General features: G+C 36.0%; 1 protein-coding gene across 1 annotated transcript in view; it reads left to right on the top strand.

Annotated features, from left to right (window-relative positions):
- The window catches only part of LOC311427487 (guanine nucleotide-binding protein G(q) subunit alpha), a 129,670-nt gene that overhangs the window by 87,277 nt on the left and 24,063 nt on the right, over positions 1 to 18,330 (top strand). The window contains exon 3 of the mRNA XM_084504887.1: positions 7,414 to 7,568. Within this exon, the coding sequence (XP_084361013.1) occupies positions 7,414 to 7,568 (155 nt within the window). The remainder of the gene's footprint in view (positions 1 to 7,413; positions 7,569 to 18,330) is intronic.

Here is an 18,330-nt window from a genome sequence, read left to right as displayed (position 1 = left end):
CAGGTGCAGGACCCGGCACTTGGCCTTGTTAAACTTCATGCAGTTGACCTCAGCCCATCGGTGCAGCCTATCCAGATCCTCCTGAGTCTATCATTTTTGTTACACGGATCCAATGCTATATAGAGCATATTTTATTTTAAATCTACAAAATGAAGCAGGTAGGTCAGGTGAAAAAGATACGGGGAGGATGGATAACTAAAACCTGAAGTTAAAAATCCAGTTTCTGTCTTTCATCTCTGTCATTTTACCAGAGTTTTTCTTAAAGATACTTTGTGTAGATTTGCAACAAATAACAAGGTTGGGATTGTTCAAAGATTGTCTAAAACTTAGCCTTCTTTTGAGAGGAAGAGTTGGCAAAGAAGTTACCCAAGACCACTGGCAGAATGATTCATTTTACTTCTTCTACCTGTTCCTCCTTTCGGTGGATGGGGAATGGCTTCATTCTTACTTTTTCTTCCCATTTTCCTGTTTTCTCCTTTGTCTTGCAAACATGTTTGGTTCTCTAGAGTCTGATTGCCAGAAGTTGTTTCAGTTACTTGAAGTGTTACAGGTAGGTGGCTTGGAGAGGGAAGGAGTGAAGAGTGATAAAAGCATTATTTCAAGGCTTTACTTGGAATTTGATATTCAATCAAAACAATAGTATGTTCCTACTGATATTTTTATGTTGCTTTTCCGTGTTAGGCAACACCTTAACAGGCAACCAGACATTTATATAGAGAGTATGGAAGTTGGACAGTAAGTGGAAAAATGATTACACACCCTTTTGTTGCCCTGTAGCACTGTTTGCATTAGCAGAAGTAGTCTGTGTTAGCTCTGGGCTCTTTAGACCTGCTTACTTCTAAAGAGTATCTGCAGTGTGCTGTAACTGCATCATTCTGTAGATTTCCTTTCCTTAAAAAATGGTTATGTTCTGTCACATAGGAGAACATCTCACTTTTCATAAAGGAAAACTATTTTTACATTCTCTGTTTTTTAATTCAGCTAAATTTCTGAAAGTTACTTGCACAGAGTGACTTAGTTATCAGAGAGTAAGGTGACTATTCTTCTGCATGCTGACATTGGAAAAACCTTGCTGACAAAAGCTTTTGTGTATAAAAAGAGGATTGGAATCTGTAGGAGAGTCTAGTAGGATGACTGTGTACATTTAGCTAGATCTTGATTTGGCATTTAAGTTGTACACCTAAGCTTCCGTGTGTTCTCCTTTAACATGACTCACATGGTGTGTACATGTCTCTCTGACCTTTGCAAGAGACTCTGCTAGGGTGACAGTAAGTTATTTCATGGTGCCTCTCTTCTTCTGTAATTAAAACATTTTTTTCAAGCTCTGTAGGGATAACCTAGCTTCTAAAATATACGTTTTTGAAGCCTTTTCTATTATATATGTAGAAACTGTGATACAATTGTAGATAACAGCTTACTCAAATGTTCTGGTTGTAGCCTTATAGCAGCAGCATCATGCTTGTCTTCCATCTCTGATGCATCTTATAAGTAAACAAGAAATCAAGAAAATTCAGGGCTCTGACTGAAGTGCACAAATAAAGTTCTGATTCATTCAGCTAATTCCTAAGGCTTCTCTGAGCCTTAGTAAAAATATATAAACAAATAAATAAAAAATCTCATATGTGTACATGTCTTTCTTTCATTATTCCAGTTTTTCGATACATGAAAATACTGCAGCTAGGGTATAATGATGTATTTTGAATGGATCCATTTTCCAGCTGATTTTTCCAAATGAATTAATTTTCTAGTCATAAAATATTTTGTTTTAAATCCTTGTTTTACTTTAGTGCTCATGAGTTAGAATCTGTTATCCTCAGCATTTTACAGACAATGACCAGTAACAAGCAAAAATTTTATTTATCCACTTGATTTTTCAGATTCTTCTTAGTGTCTGTGGAATTCTTTTTCAAAGAACTTATGCTATTTTTTCTTTTCAAAGGTCATGATGTGAAACAGGAAGGGATACAAATTCTCATTTAGGTGGTTTGATCCCCTATTAACCTTCCTGAGTAACTGAAGATTGATTAGGATCATACCAAGGCTTTTTCCAGAATTCCACAGCACACTTTATTAATACATAATGAATGTATTAATTTATTACATTTAATGATGTGCTTCAGTGTAGCACATCATGCAAACGCTTCCCTGTTTAGGCTAGTCCATTCTGTGGTCCAGAGTTGGTCACAGGAAGCAATGTCCTCTTTCCAGTCCTTTTCCAAACTATCGGACTGGTGTGTGAAAACACTTTGCTACCTGGGAGAGATTATCAGTCAGAGATTTCGGTTTTCTGGCATATTAAGAAATATGTTGGGAGATTCGAGCATATTGGGGCTGTTTACTTCTCAAGACAGTGAATAGACTAGTATTGCTCTCCCTGAATGTTACACCTGCTTGAAATATCCACAGGTTTACAGGAAAGTCTCTAAAGCAGTATGTCTTGCTGTACAGCCCTGCAGGTGAAGACATTTGTGTGAACCACACTTGTAGATTGTAACTCAGCAGGATCTGAACCCGTAAATGTGGGCTCATGGCTCTTGTTGAACTGGAATGAGTAATAGTTTTTACACTGCATTATCAAGGAATGTGTTTTGCTTTTTTATTTTTATTTTTTTATATATGTATATTTTTTTGTCCTTGCGAAATAAGAGAAACAAATCCATGATCATGACGGTGGCTATGGAATGACTTCCACTCAGCTCCTGGACTGCTTTGATATGATCCCATGACTTTGCTCTCAATTGTACAATCTTCATAAACTTCAGCATACAGACCTAACATCAGTGTGCTTTTTCCTTTAGCTACTGGCAGCCAAGCATCACAGACACTGGGTTTTTCTGATTGGCTTGGGAAATCCTTTTACAAAGCGGAAAACATTTACATTTATAAATACAAGGTATCTATCCCATTCAAGGTTACTCTTTAAATGGGCATCTTAAAATCTGCTAGACCACAGAGACCATTAATATAAAAACTCCCTTCCCTGCTGCATCTCAAACATACTGCTTTCTCCTGTGGATTTAGTATCTCAGAGGAACTTCATTTGAAATAGACTGCATTTCTGCCTGGCCTCTATCATATTAATCAATCTGGTAGGTTGTAGAGCTACACTGGAAAAATTGCAGTGATTATATCAAAAAGAATATAAAAATCTGAAACTTTTACCAAGCTTTCTAAAACATTGATTTGCAGCCATGGTTTGTAAGGCTCCAAATGGTTGATGTACATATAAAGTAAACACAAGAACACAAACATTGGCTGGCACAGTTAGTCCCTAAGAAGCATCAGAGCTTTCAAAGAATTAACAGATTAAAAGTAGAAAACTGATGCAAGGGAGCCCAGAAGTTCCATACTTTTAACAGATTGTGTGCAAAAGACTATTACAGACAGACCAACATAAAAGTGTAATGTTGTTCAAGCCCACAATTAGTTTTTACACTATTCATAGTTTGCTGAGGGGAATGATGATGAAGAAGAAAAGATAGCTATTTTGGTATTTTCTCTGGCTCAGATTTCCTTGTTTCAGAAACTAATAGTTCTCTTTTTTTTTTTTTTCTGGGATCATTTATTAAATGCTTGTAGAAATCAGTGAAGAAACTCTTTAATCTAGGATAGGTGTCATTTGCAAAAAATAATTGGATGAGTGTTAATAAGATCTCTGGGACATAACGTGAAAATTGTTACAAGTATTCTTATGCTTGACAGCCATGGAAAATCACTGCTGATGTAAATAGTGTATTGGACAGAAAAGTAGCTACACTGTCTAGATTTATTTGGTGGTACATCACAGCTGAACTAGTAATTACATCTAAATAACCAGTTTGAAGTTGATACTTGCAGAATACTTCAGTTTTGTTTGGATTTTATTTTATTTTTGTTGGTGGTGGTTTTTGAATGCCTTTATAGTAATTATTGATGTCCCAAAAGAGAAATCTAAGAAATCACGTTTTTAAAATGGTAATAGCTTGACTTCCCCACGCCCCTCAAAATAACATTAATTTCAGGGTACAGCAAAAGTATTAGTGAAGACTAAGAATTTCTAGATAAAGTTTATACTTACAGAAATCTTACTAACAGATTTATGTAGAGTCCTTGAATTATTTTTTTCTTGCAAGTAATTTGAGTGCTAACATCAAAAATAATGTTTGGAATTTGCTATTTATATTATTAGAAGGAAACTAAAGCTGGTAGTTAGCAGTTTTGACACCAAATGTGCATGCTTGGTGGTTCTTCTACATATAATTTATGTTTCTTCACCTCACAAGGTTTCAGTAGAATTACTTTTTACTTTCATCAGAGCAAATAAGAGAAGTGTAAAGCCAACAGATGTATTTAGATCTCTGTCTCTGCCACCAGGAATTAGAAGCCAGCAAAATATATTGGCTGACGAAGACTCTCAGAGAAATGAAAAATGTTGTGTACAAGAAAACACAGTACTTTGGGAACATGAAGACATAAATGAGAATTAATAAAAACTTAAAATCTATGTGAAGGGACATTACTTCTTTAAGAGAAGTAGGAGTGATGTGAACTGTAGTAAACTGTAAGTCAGTAGAGTGAGTCAGCTCTCATGAGTTGACCAAGCAAACCACAGGGAATCAGAAATAGTATTCACTGGGGAAATACTTTGTCTTTTAAAAAAGCTGAATTAATTTTCTGATGGATGTAACTTACCAGCATATACCATAGTTTATTTTGTTAAGTTTTACCTGCAGTGCAGAGTCATGTTAATTGTATGGTAGAAGTCACAGAACTGGTAAATAAAACAATGCAATATCTTGGACGACTGTAGTAGTAGTAACTATCTGTTCTAGATAGGTAACTGTCTAAAATAAAGTAATTATCCTGCACAATTTTCTCTGCTACCAGTACATTTGAGCACTTTCCAGAGAATGTTTAGAGAACCTTTAGAGAAATATTCCAGTTTTGATAGATTTCCAATGAAAACCTAAGAGCAGCTTTTGAACAGTTGGTCAGTCTTTCACCTCCATTAGCACCTAGAGAGCACTTGGCTATAATTTCAGAGCTCAAATGCTTAAAAAAAACAAAGAAAACAGTATCAGAATATACTGTTTATTAGTTTGTCACAAACAATGAACAAATATTTGTGGCATATTCTTTTGGAAGCATACACAGTCAAGAGAATATAACTGAGCTTGATAAGATACAAGTTAGTTTCCAAAACAAATCAACCCATTTCACGAGAGCATTAGTTTGTGCTTAGTAGAATATGATTTCTTATTAATCGCTCTGAGGATGTAGGGACCCTTCATGATTTTTCCAGATATTTTGGGTATGTGTTGATGTGATGCAGAAGAAAATACTTTCTGTTAGAACTTTTAAGATTGAGTTCTGGTAACAGAGAAGTTCAACATATCTCTAAGACACAATTTTTTCACATGGAATTTGAAGATTATTTCATCTAGAATAAACAACAGTTGTATATAAAATACTTTGTTAAGTAATGAGCATACCATAATTCTCCTGGAGAGTTTAAAAGGGGGGCTGGGGTTGCACATGTGCAAACACAGGATAAGTTTATTTAAAAATAACTAAAAAGCTTATTTCAGAATACCTTCACCTAATTTAAAATGGAAGGAGATTTGTGTCCTTGCCTGAAATGCAGACTACATAAGAGAATTTAATTCTTCATGTTTTTGCTTGACTGAGTTTCCCTTATTTTTTTTTCTCATTGTGTTTGTGTGTTTGTATGTATATCTATATCTACATAGATACATATGTTCATACACTGAATCGTGTACATAATGCTTTCAGCACAAATTACAAATTGTTCTTCTCTGTCTCTGTAGGCTTTAACTAAATTTTGACGGTATTTTGGAGGGTGATGTGTTTATTAGGGTTTTCCTATCGGCAGATTCCAATTTTAGAGATTACTTGTTAAAGTAAAAACAGAATTTATAGTACAAACTGAATCTTAAGAACTTTTCTAAGAATCTCACTTTTCTTAGTAATAAGTTTTAATACATTTGTGGCAGCACCAATAACTTTTTAAAATTAATCTCTCTGAAAGGCAAACTCCTTATTTCTCTATTCTCTGCTCCTGTCAGAGTCTGAATCTGCCAAGTTGGTTGACTGGTTAAGTCCGGAGAAAGAAGGATTTTCCCTTGGTCAAAGAGGATTGGGTCAGAGATCATTTATTCCCCCCACCCAGGCTGGGGGCTGACATGCTGGAGAGCAGCTCTGAGGAGAGGGAACTGGGGATCCTGGTGGACTGCAGGCTGACCATGGGTCAGCAATGTGCCCTTGTGGCCAAGAAGGCCAGCGGTATCCTGGGCTGCATTCAGAAGAGTGTTGCCAGCAGGTCAAGGGAGGTGATCCTCGCCCTCTGCTCAGCTCTGGTGTGGCCATACCTGGAGTATTGTGTCCAGTTCTGGGCTCCCCAGCACAAGAGGGTCATGGAGCTACTGGAGGGAGTTCAGAGAAGGGTTATGAAGGTGATCAGGGGACTGCAGCACCTGTCATACGAGGACAGGCTGAGAGAACTGGGCCTGCTTAGCCTGGAAAAGAGAAGGCTGAGGGGAGATCCTGCTTGGCAGGGGGGTTGGACTAGGTGATCTTCAGAGGTTCCTTTCAACCCTGCCCATTCTGTGATTCTGTGGTTATAATTTAAAAAGCAGATATTTTATATGCTCTATACCTGAAAAATCAAAAATGAAAGCTTTCTTTAGAATTAGCTTAATTAAATATAAATTTTATTCACCTCATCCATTTCATCTAAATCATACTGGATTGGAGTAAACATAGTCTGAAAGGAAGGCCCACATTTGTTAATTCACCTTCTGTCCTAATGCTATACTTGTTAATGTTTGTCTTAGTTCAAGCTCTCCTTATCATCACTCATTTCTAATTTACTCAGTACTCCTATTTATTCTCATTCATTCACCATTTACTTTAAGGTCATCTGGAATACATCAGTGATGGTCCTTCCTGCAGCGTCCCTAAGTTCATTCACATAAATCTTAGTAAATTATTCATCTTTGAATATTTCAGGACTTTGTTGTCTTTTTTTATCTTCTTGTTGTGAGTTATTCAGCTCACAGAGTGGATGGTAGGTATTGTGTTTGACAGTGTCTAGTAGCATGAAAGGTAAATAATTTGCTAATTCATGTTGACATGTATGTACTTTCTATAAAAAAATGAAGGGTTCCTCAGTTCCTTCTCATTTCTGGAATGCCTTATACTGGTAGTCTCTTCTCCATTTTACCAACCTTCATCATGGTACTTGATTTTTCAAATTGTGTATACGCATTGGTGGGATGGCCAGTCATGAAAATTATTCCTGTTAATCATAACAGGAATATCATGTATATAAGCTATCATGTATAATCATGTATATAAGCTATCTGCAAGTAGAGAAAATTAAGTAAAGTTTATTGTTTTGTTTCTTTTAATTAGGCTCATGCACAGTTAGTTCGAGAAGTCGATGTAGAAAAGGTGTCAACTTTTGAGAACCCGTATGTAGATGCAATAAGAAGCTTATGGAATGACCCTGGAATCCAGGAATGTTATGACAGACGACGGGAGTATCAATTATCAGATTCAACTAAATAGTAAGTGCATGATGGCTACAAATAACCGTGTCTCACTTTGTGTCTAACAAAGTAATATTTACTTTTTAACTTCTTAACTGTCTGTCTGTGTACATATTTGTATGCATGTGGAGCATGAACTTACATGAACATACGCTTAAGAATTGTAATTGAAAAGCTGCTTTTAAGTTGTGGAGTGCATCTAGTTTTAGTTTAGAGTGTGTGTGTGTGTTTCCCAGAGTGAAAGTTGGTTACCATTTGAAGTCTTAAAAGTTCTAACTAGGGGTAGTTAAACACAGCTGGTTTTGATTTTGATGTATCTTTTCAAGCCCTTTCTCTCCTCTGACATATGCGCACAATTGCAAACTGGGCAAGAATACTTTTAGATACTATAACACAAGAGGTGTAATCAAGGTAAACTTTGTAAAATGCGTAAAAATCAGACGTCTCTTTTCCAAGGCTTTCCCCTTTTGCCTCACAGGCTGCTTTTGCAGTCCTGGTGGTGAGGTAAACAAGCAAGTGTTCTCGTGTTTTGTTGAGCTGCCTTTCTTTTGTTGAAAGGAGGCCTAAATGTGAAAGAACATGGCTTCCAGAAAAGACATAGCTGAAAAGAGACTTCAATTTGTAAAAGGTGAAAAAAAGTACAGTAAGAGCCTTTTAAATCAAATCCTCTCTTTTATAGATCAACAATAAAAATGCCTACATGACTAAAATTGCTCTCAAATGTTATGCTCTTCATTTCTGGGGAAGGGTCCTGATAAAGTAGCATTGTAGAATTTAACATTGGAATCAGCCAAAGATTAGCTTAATGAAATCCAGTTATTCTTGAGTAAAGTAGCCTATGACTTTGACAAAATTTCTCATCCTCTATCAAATTGGTGATGGTAACGGATGATGACCTTTTGGTGTTGCCCAATATTTAAAAAATACAGCATGCCTGCTTATTAAAACTGTGGCAAAAACCTCTGTGGTCTCCACATGAATTTTTGTATCATCTATGAAGATATTTCTAATTATATCATTCCAGTCGCTTTGTCATGCTGACATGAGTGGAAGTCTCTTATTGAGGAAAGCACAGAAGGAGCTGAAAGACATGGTGAAGCTCCCATTCAGCTCATTGGAACACAGCCATAGACATAGGAGAGGACTGGGATGAGATGATCTGCACAGTAGCCTGAGGATTCTTATCTAGCTTAACAATATGTTACTGCTTCAAGACAAACATATTAATGTCTTGCAGATACAGTTTAGGCAGCTGAAGAGCTAGAATTGCATGATACTGTTCTGCCTAGATTTGTTCCAGCGCTCCTTGTTGTTGGCACATAATTTTCTTCTTTTGCTTCATTTTCCTTTTCCCATACATAGGGTCCTGTCTGTGGAGCTGGTTACCTTCTCAGCCTACAACTTCTATTATTTGTATATGCATATTTTGGTGCACAGTGGTGCAAAGGACAGTGAAGCCTCTCCTATTGTTTAGGTTCTTCTTGTCCCCAAATGTACAATATTGTGTTTTATTTTTCAGTGGTAAGAAAGCAAACAAAATACTACCTAAAGTGAAAAACTTTAGGGTATATAAATGGTAAAAAGAAAACTTGAGAGACAAATTACTAACAGTATACTTCCAGATTGTACTGTACTAAGATGAGTAGCAAGCACAAGTAGAAAGTGAAGCAGAGCTTGCCTTATACTCTCAATTTCTTCTATCTGTAGGTCCTATCTTTGTTTCTACACCAGGCATGATAATGCTTGTGAAGTTAAAATAAATGTATGTATTTTGTGCACTTGCCTTAGAGGATAGAGATAGAATAAACTAAGTCTCCAAAGTAGGAAATAATCATCTGATGCTACTTCAGATCAGATTGTACTGAATACAATTATTTTGACCTAGTTCTAGTGAAATTACCACTATAGTGGATCTTCTGAGTACTATTAAAAATAGCAGGGAATAATTCAATAAGTAGCTATAGAAGCAAATTGCTAGTACACTGCCTTGCAAAAGATAAATGTACTAGCAGATTGGTTACTTTTAAAGCTTAATAGATTAAGCAATTTAACATGAGGTTTTGCAAGTTTCCTGATTTTAACTATAATAGATTATAGTTCATACTGCAGAGTTCTGCAAAATCTGTTTTAGAACATGTCATAGAACATTAGAATTATGAATCACTATATGAGTCTTTTATATAAAAGTATCTCATGTATTTATGCTTACAAGTAGAGTTTCTTCAAATAGGTAAGTCCCGGAAAAGCAATTAGCAGAAATCAAAGAGGCATTGTTTCAGAAACACAACTAATCTGTTTAGCAATAGAAAGAGAATTTGTTAATTTAAGTGCCCATGTCACAAAGCAGCAAAACAAGATGCTTAAAATTCACAATTGGGATTCACAGGGCAGTAAAAGAGAAATAAACACTCATTGCCGGTTGACTTGGTGAGGCTTAGAAATTTCTTCTGGCTTGATGTTTTAAACAGAAAACAATGGTTAGTTGTCCACCCGATCTCTTGTATGTTTTTAAGCATATGTGTGAGTGTGTCACAGCTTGATCATTCATGCCTTGTATGATCCTTTCAGTGTTTTTTCCCTGTTTTTTTTTTTTTTTTTTGTAGTAGTATTTTCAGTCTGTTCCCTATATGGTTGGTTGTTTTTTGTTTGTTTTTCACTATTTCATGTATTTCTCTATCTCTTTCTCTGTATTTTCTCTTTCTGTTATTGTTTATAAGTGATGTTTCAGCTTCTAAAATATCTTGTATGTTTCTATCCTTTCACTTACTGTCATCTTCTGATCTGCTTTGTTAACGTTAGCTATATTTTTTATGTTTTTATACCAACTGCTAGTACCATGTAAGAATATATCAGATGTGTTTTTACCAGATGAGGTTGAGGGTTAGATCTAAGAGAAAATTTTCTGAATTATGGGATTTGATTTGGACCTCTTGGTAGCTCAACAATTGCATTCCATTCTCTTCCCTTACCCTTGGATGCTACAAAAGTTGGATGTTCCTGTTGTTTTAGAAGTAATTTCTTGTATTATCTGTGGTAAAGTCAAGAGCACGTTGGGTAAATGGAGATCATTCACTTCCCATATATGTTACTGGGTGACCTACCCACTTATTTACCACTAAACCACTTCCCTTTATGGCTTCAGAGATAGTGTTCACAGTGTAAGCCAGATGTAAAACACCACCACAGTGTGGATAGCCTTAAGTAATAGTTGTGTACGATAAGATCTTTCTGTGTGTACTCTGCAGGGTGACAATACTGTAACCAAGGTTAGGGAAGCAAAGGAAGCAGGTTTCCAGTCAGCAGTCTGATTATATCATGGTGTTTCAAAGCCTGTAAAAAGGAAAGGCAACAGTTTTACCAAGAGACTGTCGTTAGAAGTAACATTTCATATTTATGGCACAACTTGCAAAATTTGTGTTGAAACTGGAGTTTATGGAGATTCATCACCATTTCTCTCCAATATGACACAAATGACTTGACCTTCGTGAAGAAATAAGAAGTGCTTAGAACAGGAAAGCTTCTCAGAGCCTTGGTGATAAACTTCACCTTTCTCTGGCCTTGTGAAATGGAAGAATTATGTCACTGTGTACCTCCAACCAAACATTTTTAGTTGCTACACAAGGGTATCTGAGGATACCTGGTTAGCAGCTCTTCCCTGCTTGTGTGTTACAACACTTCAAATAAATAAATATATTTTCCCTGCAAGTTCATCAGTTTGTTATATACCACCTAGTATTGAATACCCCACTTCATTGTTATGCCAGTCAGTATTATAAATGCAGAAGGTCCTTGAAGCTTTTGTTTCTGCATTTGCCATCACCTTGAGCAACATAGTTTTAATTTAAACTCTTTGTTATTGTATGGTAATTTAGCCATGTGATTATGTGACTTGAGTTAGATGAACAGCACTGTAGTTCTTTGGTCATCTAGTAACTGTTATGTTACAATATTTTACATAAGATTGGGGGTTGGAATTAGATGATCTTTAACGTCCCTTCCAACCCAAACCATTCTATGGTTCTATTCTTTCAGAGTTTGATGGGTTTGTTGACTTCAGCTGAACAATTAATTCCTTCATACCTGTCTCTTAAAACCACCATTTTGCTTCCATGTTACCCTTTCAAAATAGGTGCATTTCAGTGCACTTACTGTCTGTTAAATAGTGTTTTTTCTGCCAGAAGAAAGATTGATGTTTGAATCTATTTTTTTTTTCTACAACGGTTTACTGTTTGATGGTACTGCCTCTAGTGATCACAACATTCATTCTTTTGTTTCATAAAGCTGTATGCCTGTGGGAGCCTTTCAAAAGGACTAATACTGTAAGAGACCTGTTACGCTGCTGACGCTGGTATAGCAAATTACAAATAGCTATCTGTGTAACTGCTATTTTTTTGGTGTGAGAAAACCATATTGTCTTACACTCACTATTTATAATATACATAAGCACATAATTATTTCATAAGCATTTTAATACTGTTCATTGCTTGTTTCTTCTTTTAATTTTAAAAATATATATTTGAAGGTTGTAAGGCTATATTTTGGTGCAATTTGTGTTGCAAAATAGTGGATTCTGCTTTTATGTGCTTACACTTTACACAGTCTAACACTTGTTTGCAGCAAGATAAAAATGGCAAATAAAAATGAGAATCTGAAGATCAAAATCAAATATTATTAGTAGAACCGTTCCTGCTCTATCTTACACTTTACACATATTCCTTAAATATAAAAGGAAGGTCTGAGAAAAGACACAGCATGGAATTGACTGCATACCAGATCACTGCAGCCCATAGAAAAAATGAAGATTGCACAACAGAATAGAAGGTGATTCTTCCCCTCTGCTCTGGTGAGACCCCATCTAGAGTACTGTGTTCAACTCGGGGGCCCCGGCATAAGAAAGACAGGAACTTGTTAAAGCAAGTCCAGAGGAGGGCCATGAAGATGATTAGAGGACAGTAGCACCTCTCCTATGAAGACAGGCTGAGAGTTGGTGTTGTTTAGCCTAGAGAAGGCAAGGCTCTAGGGACACCTTACAGCAGCCTTCAGTACCTGAAAGGGGACCTACAGCAAACCTGGGGAGGGACCCTTTGTCAGGGAGTGGAGTGATAGACAAGGGGTATTGGCTTTAAGCTAAAAGAAGGTAGATTTAGATTAGATATTCAGAATAAATTATTTACTCAGAAGGTGGTGAGGCACTGGAAGAGGTTGCCCAGAGAAGCTGTGGATGCTCCATCCCTGGAGAAGTTAAAGGCCAGGATGGGGCTTTGGGCAATCTGATACAGCAGGAGGTGTCCATGCACATGGAATGGGAGTTGGAATTAGATGATCTTTGACATCTCTTTCCAACCCAAGCCATTCTATTATTTTATACTTTTAATGTCTTACATAATTTTTAAAATACTCAGTTTGCAGAAGCATTTTTAATTTGCTTTTTTTTTTTTAGCCTTCTGCTAAGGTTGTTTTTTAGCTAAGCAGGAATTTGAAATTGAGGTAGAAAGGCACGATTTGGATGGGGTATCAACAAAAGGAACATATTGCAGACTTATCTACCTCCTACCATATTGCAAAGATCTTAAGATTTACTATATTTACTTTAGGTTAAGATTAGGTAGTTCTGGAAACTGGTAAATGTACCTCAACTTCTCACCAGTGGTAGAGAGTATCAGAAATGCAAAACTCCACAGAAATTCTGAAAATGCAACCAGTACGAGTTTATATATATATATATATATTTTTTTTTTTTTTCCCCACAACTCCTGTTAGTACACTGAAAATTGATTCAATTTAGTCTACTGCATGTTACCAAAAAGGATGCCTGTGTTATTCTGGCAACTCTGTGAGGTAGGAGAAGTCCTACTACAGCAGCTTTAACATTTTACATATGTGGAGTTGGTAGACAATAAAATTGTATGTATTTTCTAAAATGCATAAAAAGGCTTTTCCCTTTCAGAGTTTGTTTTCCAGCATTTCCAGCACATGGTTTTAGTTTGTGGTATTCTCAACAGCCGGTTCAGAGTTTTGCAGGAAAAAAAAAAAAAAAGGTAAACAAACAAACAAAAACAACACAGAAATACACCAAACCCCAACAGAAGTATGGTAGCTCCGCCCATTTGCAGAGTAGCCAAAGGACAGAGATATAGCAAATCTAATTAAATAATCTGCCTTAGTCTTAAACTTTGGTTAGTGTTTTATTTTCAGCTGAACTGTCACTGGTATGTGCATGATGGTGATCATTTTATGGAAGGGTCATACCTATGAACTATCTTAGCTTTGTGGAAAATAAATGTTTGCCTTAAATCAAAGAGCTATAGGATTTAAAATCTGTAAATGTTAACAGTTAGTGCCACACCAGCAAAAAGTCAGCCAAGTGGCATCTATCTTGCATGTGGTTAAACACAGTGGAAGCATTTGCGTATAAGATATTGTTAGTAAGCCTTGCCTTTATAGCTGCAGCTATCCTGACATCTCCTAACAAACCTTCAGTTAAATGACAAACTTTCTGTAGTGTTATGGGGTTTGACCCTTTCCTCTTCCCCTGTACTGTCGTCCTCCCCATGTAGATGAAGGAAACGTTTTGTTGTTTACTGACTGGATTGTAACAAGTCATCTTCACTAGTTGTAGATTGACGCTCTTACCAGTGTTAGTTACCTTTATCTCAACATGTTTGTTTCTGGTTTAGAGATTTTTGGGGGATGCTTCTTGTGGCATTCCAGTCACCCCATTGCTTCTCCTCAGCAATGTGTTGCAGAGCCACTATGTTCTCCAGGCATTTCTCTTGTCTTTGCAAGGTGTTGGCAGAGAGATTCCTTCAAAGCATGAGGTTTATTAGTATGCTGACAAATATTAATTCAGCGTCTTGCTCCATCAGTCTTGCCTGTTGAGTTTGACAGGAGTTACGGGCAGTACTGACGAATAGAACTATCTCAGTTTCAGCCTTGGACAGGAAAATGAAGGTTATATGCAGACAAAGGCTCTTGCTGTCTTTGTCTGCTCATCCCTTAATGCCTTCCCTTGGTTAATTAGGCTATACACTAAATTTAGTTTAGAGTTACGGAAATTCATCTTACAGAATTATTCTTGAGAGAATGCTTCTCTGTTACCTGCTTACCCGCAATAAAAATTTGACCTCAGAGATGCTGGAAAATGTAAGTTCATGGTTGGAGGAGGTTACGTGTTTGAAATGCCTGACCCGTGTTTCTTCATACTGAAGATGTTTTGGGACTTCATTCACTGAAATTGAATTCAACTAAGTTTCAATGGCCAGTTTTCCTTAGGTGATGCAGCTCTGTAAAGTGAATTAAAGGTGAATGTTGAGCTACTGTGTTATGGCAAGGGGGGGCTGTATTTACCTTCTGGAAGAAGGTTATTGGTTAAAACTGCCTGTTTATAGGGTTAGGAGTCTCACCTTTTTGCCTGTTTTCTGTATGAGAAGGGCATGTAGGAAAATACAGAGCTAGTCAGCCTATTCCTGTTACCCTGTTTTTTCTGTTTATTTTGAAATATGGACAAAAGGTACTTTTGAAACACACTCTTTCAAGGGTATCATTAGCACCTTCATAGCTTGGCAGCGTCCTTGAGGCTGGCTGTGGTTTTGGACCTTGTCATAGGCAATATGAAGTGCATTAAAAATGAGTACTTCTCTCTCAATACTGATTAGGAAACAAAAGGTTTCCTTTGTTTCTGGTCAGTGTGCAGACCACAAGTGTACTATGAGGCTGTGGCAGTTTTTCTTGACGTCAGGGGAAAGCTACTGTCAGCAGCTCATTACACACACATTACCTTGGTAATGCACCTTGTGCCTGTCACTATAGCAACCTCCTGGAAAATTACCTCAGCAGCCACTAAAATTCATTTTTACAAAACTAATTATTGGTATAATTAACTTTTTAAACTTCATCTGCACTATAAAATTTACTTGGACCTATGTGATTTTGCTTCTTTTTTTTTCATTAAAGTAATTTCATATTAGTTTCCTTTTTTTTTTTTTTTTATTTTTCTGTTATTTTGTATAATGCTTAGCTGAATAAATGTTATTTGGGTGAGAGGCCATGTAACTACAGTATGTCTCAGCAAAGTAAGACAGGTGGCAAAAATAAATTCAGAGTGCCGTACAGATCAGACTGAAATGCTTTACACAGATGCTGCTCACTGTGTAAGTGAGTTCCCAGGCTGGTAACTCCAGTTAACCTGTTTTTGGAGTAGGTCTCAAGGCAGTTGCCAGGATATTTCCAATATCCATTTCATTATTAGTAATTTAATGTATAAAGTTAATAGATTAAGGATACATTGGCTTTTGGCAATTATTGGGCATACTTTTTTTGGTGAAAGTTCATATTTATGATGTGTTTCATCATTTGCTTGCAAGAGTGCATGTGTATCGATTTCTAGCATATGCTGAACAGTCATTTGTGCTACAAAGGCTGATGACAATTTTTGTGCATACATGCATGTGGTGAAAATTCTAAGGACTTTTTAGAAATCATTTTCTAAGTTATTCTAAAATACTCTGTGCATATCTGGTTAACCATACATGGTTAATTTTTTTGTATGTGCACAGGATGTGTTTGCCCATGAGTGATGTTTTTACCGGGAGTTTGATTAGGGCACCATTAAGTAGGCAGTTCAAAGCCACAGTGAATCAGGCTTATAACAAATGGATGTCAAAAAAATATATATATAAATAAATACATACATAAATACATATATATGTATGTGTATATGTGTATATATGTGTGTATATGTGTATATAAATATGTATATAAAGTTTCCTAGTTTCCTTCCTTCGTCACCTGCGTGAATTCAGAGACTCTTGAAACCCTGGCTTCACAAGGTATAGATAAGCCAAGGAAGGTAATAGCTGCAGCCTGTCTTTCTGCTGCTGTTTGTGGACTACCTGTATCCTCACATCAGTCATATTAACTACCTTAATTTGAACAATTTTAATAGCGTTTCTTCACTATTTCTAATCATTTTGAGAGAAATCTGTTACAGCGCTATTGTGCAAGTGAAAGAGCTTGCAGGTGCTTATGGGCACTGACTTCCAGGCAGAGCATTTTGAAATAGTAAAATCAATTCAACAACTTAAGGTATTAAGAAAGAAGCTGTCACACCATCCCTCCTAGTGCAATGTAAAAATGTATTTTTGTGTTTAAAGAAGAGATTTCTTTTTTTCTGTGTAGCTCTGTGTATGTAGCTCTATGTATGTAGAATCATACTATTCTGTAATAAATACAAATAGTAACAAATTGTTTTACTTTGTTTAAGAGGCATGAATTGTAAGAGAGATGTAAGTAGGTTTCAGTGATTTTAGAGCATCTTGAAGGGCAAAACTTTTTTTCAGAAACACTTTTAACCACCTTCCAAATCATTTAAAGTATGTGAAGTTATGTATGTTATATGGTAATAGGAAGTATAGCTAATCTGCAGAACTGTTTAAGTAACAGAAAATACAGTCATGCAAAGAAGGATAAAATAAATAAACCTCTATTCCTTTGATTCAGAGCAAGAATGCACAAGCATTATTAAAATCTGAATTCCAGCACAAACAGTTCTTCAGCAGCAATGTCTCCGTTTAAAATAAATAAATAATAATAAAAGCTTAATAGAGAAGGAGGGTTTTCTTCTACTTAAAAGAATTTCATTGACTATTTGTTGTATGCTTGCATCACAAAAATTACAATAATAACAGATTTAGAAGTTGTGCAACAAAAAAATGGGCTATTTTCATTTAAATAAAAGCATATAATGAAGTCTTTATTTTATTTATAGGTTTTAAGTCATAAGTAAAAGTAGTAAGGACTAAATGTTGTTATGCAAAAACAAAAAATGAATTGATTTTGTTGGACTATAAATTCTGTTCTTGATTTGCAAATACGAATTTATTTTTTTCCAGTAGGTTGTTGTGCATGCTGTCTGATTTTTTCTTTTATTCTTTTTAGGATTTATTTATTTATTTATTTATTTATTTATATTCTGTGAGTTACTCTGACTGGTTTTGACACAGCTTCCTTGATTCTGGGTTTGAATTCATAGTTTTGGAGATTTCTTAGAGTGTTCTACATCCTTTTGTTTGTTAGGTGAGAAATCTAGGATAAGAAACAGGCCTCTAAAGATCTGTAAGGACTCTGTTATGGACTTAGGCTCTATATGGTGCTTGCTGGTGAAATCAGTATGAAGGTTTCTGTTTATTACATGTGTAAGAACAAAACTAAGAATGAAGAAAAGATGTATTTGTAAAGGATAAATTAGTTTTTGTGGAACTTAATGACATCAGTGAGTTGTGCTAGGACAGAAAAAAATACTCATCTGTCCTTTGAATGGCTTCAAGTAGCAAAAATGAAATTTGCTTATTGAATAATATGCCTTTAAATTACTGGCTTTCTAAAATCAGTGAGCGTATCTTAGTACTACGTCCACTGTGCTCATGGTTCAGAGGTACGGTCACCAGGCTCGCATCAGAGACCAGCTGAAGCTTTCCAAAATTGTGCAAGAGGGTGACTGTATGAAAGGGACACCTGCCAATTTATTTTGCTAAGATTCTTTGCTGTCTTGAATACTATTGTAGCGTGTAGTGACCCACAGTGCTTCTTTGTAGCTTTCCAAAATAGAAGTAACAAAACCAATTTTGCCAGGTGGGAGGGGAAAAATAGTGTTTCAGGGTTTCCATCAGTTTCCTCTTGTGGTGGTTATGGATTTCCTTCACTTTTTTCTTTTTTTTTTTCCCCGGACAAAATGATGATGCACTTGTTCTTTTTTTTTTTTTTTTTTTTTAGGTGTGTGTGT

Source organism: Aythya ferina (genome assembly GCF_964211825.1).
Source record: "Aythya ferina genome assembly, chromosome: Z".
Taxonomy (NCBI): Eukaryota; Metazoa; Chordata; class Aves; order Anseriformes; family Anatidae; genus Aythya; species Aythya ferina.
Note: the sequence above shows the minus strand (reverse complement) of the source record. Positions and strands in the feature narration are given on the sequence as shown.